At 45.4% G+C, this 3,575-nt stretch overlaps 1 protein-coding gene across 2 annotated transcripts in view; it reads right to left on the bottom strand.

The window, feature by feature from the left end:
• Positions 1-3,405, bottom strand: part of LOC103725894 (1,5-anhydro-D-fructose reductase) — a gene marked incomplete at its 5' end in the record, with an annotated part of 9,614 nt that extends 6,209 nt beyond the window's left edge. For both annotated transcript variants that reach the window (XM_029558730.1, XM_029558729.1), the window contains 3 exon segments: positions 32-154; positions 2,454-2,531; positions 3,292-3,405. In XM_029558730.1, coding sequence (XP_029414590.1) covers positions 32-154; positions 2,454-2,531; positions 3,292-3,405 — 315 coding nt within the window.
• Between the last annotated feature and the right edge of the window lie 170 nt (positions 3,406-3,575).

Genomic DNA, 3,575 nt, shown 5'->3' with positions numbered 1-3,575 from the left:
GCATGAAACTTCTGACCATCTGCCAGCTCACCTGGTTAGTTACTGGCTTGAACCTCAGACCAGGCTTATTCAAAAGTCTCTCAAGCTGCTTGTGATTGAAGTTTGACACCCCGATGTACTTCACCATCCCTGAAATCACCAGGTCCTCCATGGCCTAAAAGAGAATCAAGAAATGGGCTGAGTATACAAGTTGTCTAATCTCTGGCAAAACACGTCCCATAGTGTCCAGCAGAGTGTCCCAATATGTTAAATGTATTGTACTCTACCTGAAGCCTCAAAATCATGTGGGCATTTTTATCTACACCAGGGATATTTTATTTAAAGGTACAGTAAATGATACACAGAAAGCACTCAGCCAAGGCTGGAACATAAAAGCCTTCAGTGCATTTTAGCAAGCCCTCCTCCCACTGCAAGGCAGGTGGCACCCCGTCCACTGGGGAGTCTATCCGCTTCCCTTTCTCTCCACCTAGATCTTCATCTCTCGCAAAGGATGTGTCATCATTCTCATTTCCCACCCTCATCATCCCACACTCCAAGAAATCCAAAGGCAGAGGCAACCTAAACTCTGAGCTGCTCTCTGATGAGTAGACAGTGTTGTACTTCAACTTCAGAAAAATCAGGACCATTGTGGCAGTGGGCAGGCAGGAGCAAGTACAGCAGTCATGAGGGTGGTGACCAGTGAGCTCGAATAGTCCCAGCACTGTCTTGATTTGACAGTAATCACCAAAGCCACTTGTGCTACCTAAATGCTGAGTGCTTAGACCCCAAATCTTTCATGTGAGGAAACCCAGGGTGGACAGAAAGGGCTGGAACCCACACGCACTGGTCTTGACAACTCTGACTCCTCTTGGTCAGTTTCCTTCTGCTCAGTTTCCATGTTTCACTGCTTTCCAGGAGCAGAAGCTGAGGAGGCCCAGCCCAGACACATCTCCCTGCCTGTGGTTTCCCTTTCGTCTCCCTTTCTAAGAGAGCAGAGCATTTCCAAGGTTTCACCCATCAAGCCCACGAGAATGGGTCCAGATCTCATCTCAATCTCAACTTTCCCCTGAACTAGGCAAGTTCAGTTTTGAACTCATTTTCTTCCTGGGCCTCAAATGTGCCCACGATGTACCCCATGCTGGTTAGCAGCCCGGTCTCAGGGAACCCTGCTATGCTTACCTCTGATGTCCCTACTCCACTGCCTTCAGGGGAAACTCACATCTGCCACCTCCCTGATTCTCCTGCTCACTATTTGACTTCAAACAGTGACCACTTTTCATCTGGATCCTTGACACTCAATAAGCTTCCCTCCATCACCAGTGTGGTTTTTTTTTTCTTAATTATTATTATTATTTCATGTGTATGAATGCTTTACCTGCATGTATGCAGTGTATCACATGCATGCAATTCCATGGAGGATATCAGATCCCCCAGAACTGGAGCATCTCTCCAGCCCCAAATTTTATTTATTTATTTTTATTTTATGTGTATGAATGTTTTGCCTCCATGTATGTAAGTGCACCCATGTCCTGGGCAAAAGAGGATGTCAGATCCCCTGGAACTGGAGTTACGAATGGTTATTAGCTACCATGTGGGTGCTGAGAATCAAATATGGGTCCTCTGGAAGGGCAGCCAGTGCTCTTAGCCACTTAGCCATCTCTCCAGCTCCCCCAACTCCCAGTGTGGGTTTTAAAATCTTGCCAACATTAGGGTTCTGTAATGCTTGAAAGAGAGATAAAAGGAACCACCAAAAGTGACTGCCACTGCCTGACACAATATGGATTTTTCAGCTTCCTCTCTTACAGTGTGTATTTCTTAAAGAAAAATGTCCTGTTTTAATTTAAAAAGAAATGGGTGAGGGAAAGAGAGAGCTTTGTATTAAAGAGATACACAATACTAAGCTAAAGGTAATAAGATAATTGGCGGCATCTGAATTTTCCAAGTATTCATTCATAATTCATATTGTGTATTCGTTATTTTTCTTATTGTTTGACAAAATACCTGACACGGGCAATTTAAGGAAGGGCTTAATTGGCTCCCAGTTTGGGGGACAGTCCATCATCATGGGGAGTCATGGGCACAGGAGTGTAAAGCAGACAGTTATGTTGCATCCATAGACAAGGAGATGAGTGAGCTGGATCTGCGCAGGTTCTCAGCCCACTTTCTCTTCTTTTATCCAGTTTAGGACCCCAGTTCATGGAAGGATGCCACCCACATCTAGGGATAAGTCATCATGCCGCATTTAATCCACTCTAGGAACTCTGCACAGACATGCCCAGAGATTGTCTTTTAGATGAGTCCTGATCCTACAAACGTGTCAGTCAGTACTAACCATTACACTGCAAACCTCCCCCTATGTCTGAAGTAGACTAAGTTGGTTAACTTGGTAGTTTTCTTTTTAATCACAGATGCTCAAGATCATTTGGATGTTTGTGACCAGGATGGGGGTAGCCAGATCGTGCAACTCTACTCACCTCCCAGGTGTCCAGGAAGTCTGTGCTGCTGGGTATGACCATGCCATTGCAGTCCAAAGGTAGGTCTTTGTCTCCAGGCTGTGAGAACAGGAAGAAAAGAACTTACTGGGGCCTGTGACCACCTTTGATGTGGAGACTGTGTAGGAGGACAATTCAGAGGAACAGAAGAGCCTGTGCCCACAGATCTGAATTTTAGTTTTGGTCCCGACACTAGTCCTGCCAGCCCGACTGTGCTGCACACGCAGGCCTCAGCTGCCACTTCAGTATGACTGTATGTGAGGGGACAGCATGGCCAACAAAATTCCTGCCAACCGTGAAACTCACTGTCCATTCTCACAGGGCAGGGAAGGAAGAGCTCGAGTCTCTGCTAAGTGCTAAAAGGTTAACACGAACCTCAGATAAAGATGGGGGTAATGGAGCATCCTTTGCCCAGAGATACATTCTAACCTCTCCCAAAGATATTGTCAGGATCTTCTCTTTCTGTTTTCAAACTTCCCATCAAAATGAGATACAATGAACTGAGGAAACGAAGATCATCCTGGAGACAGAGGCCGAGAAAGGCCTCTTGAAAGTGTAAAAACCTGATGTCACCCTTCTAAGCAGCAATAGTGATGTACAGACTACCTGCCTCTCTCGGGCACAAAACCACCTTCCCAGAGTCATATAGGACAAGTGACAGAGAATATACATTTAATAATGCCTAATCATTCAAAATGTTGAAAGTTGAAGCCTAATCCATACTTTCTAGGATGAACAACAGAGGTTTACTTCGAAGTCCTCTCCCATCCTGAAATTTGTCTAGACATTTACAGGAATTTAACCATGGATTAAGCAGTACCTTGAAACCCATGGGCCAATGGATGAGGTAGAGGTCCAGGTAATCCAAATTTAAGGCCTTCAGAGTATTGGTGCACGCTTTTTCCACCAAGGACTTCGTGTGGTAAGTGCACCAAAGCTACAGAAAAGAAAGGAGACCATTGTCACAAAGTCACAGTGCAGAGCTAACATGTCATCCACTCGTTGGTCCCACAAGGCTGCTACCTAGAAGACCAAGAACCCCAGAGATGAGAGGGCAGTGATACATTGTGAAAGTTCTGAAACAACAGGGTGACATTATTCCCA

This window comes from Nannospalax galili, unplaced genomic scaffold (assembly GCF_000622305.1).
Source record: "Nannospalax galili isolate Female #2095 unplaced genomic scaffold, S.galili_v1.0 scaffold989, whole genome shotgun sequence".
In the NCBI taxonomy this organism is placed as follows: domain Eukaryota; kingdom Metazoa; phylum Chordata; class Mammalia; order Rodentia; family Spalacidae; genus Nannospalax; species Nannospalax galili.
This window is presented reverse-complemented; position numbering and strand designations above follow the sequence as displayed.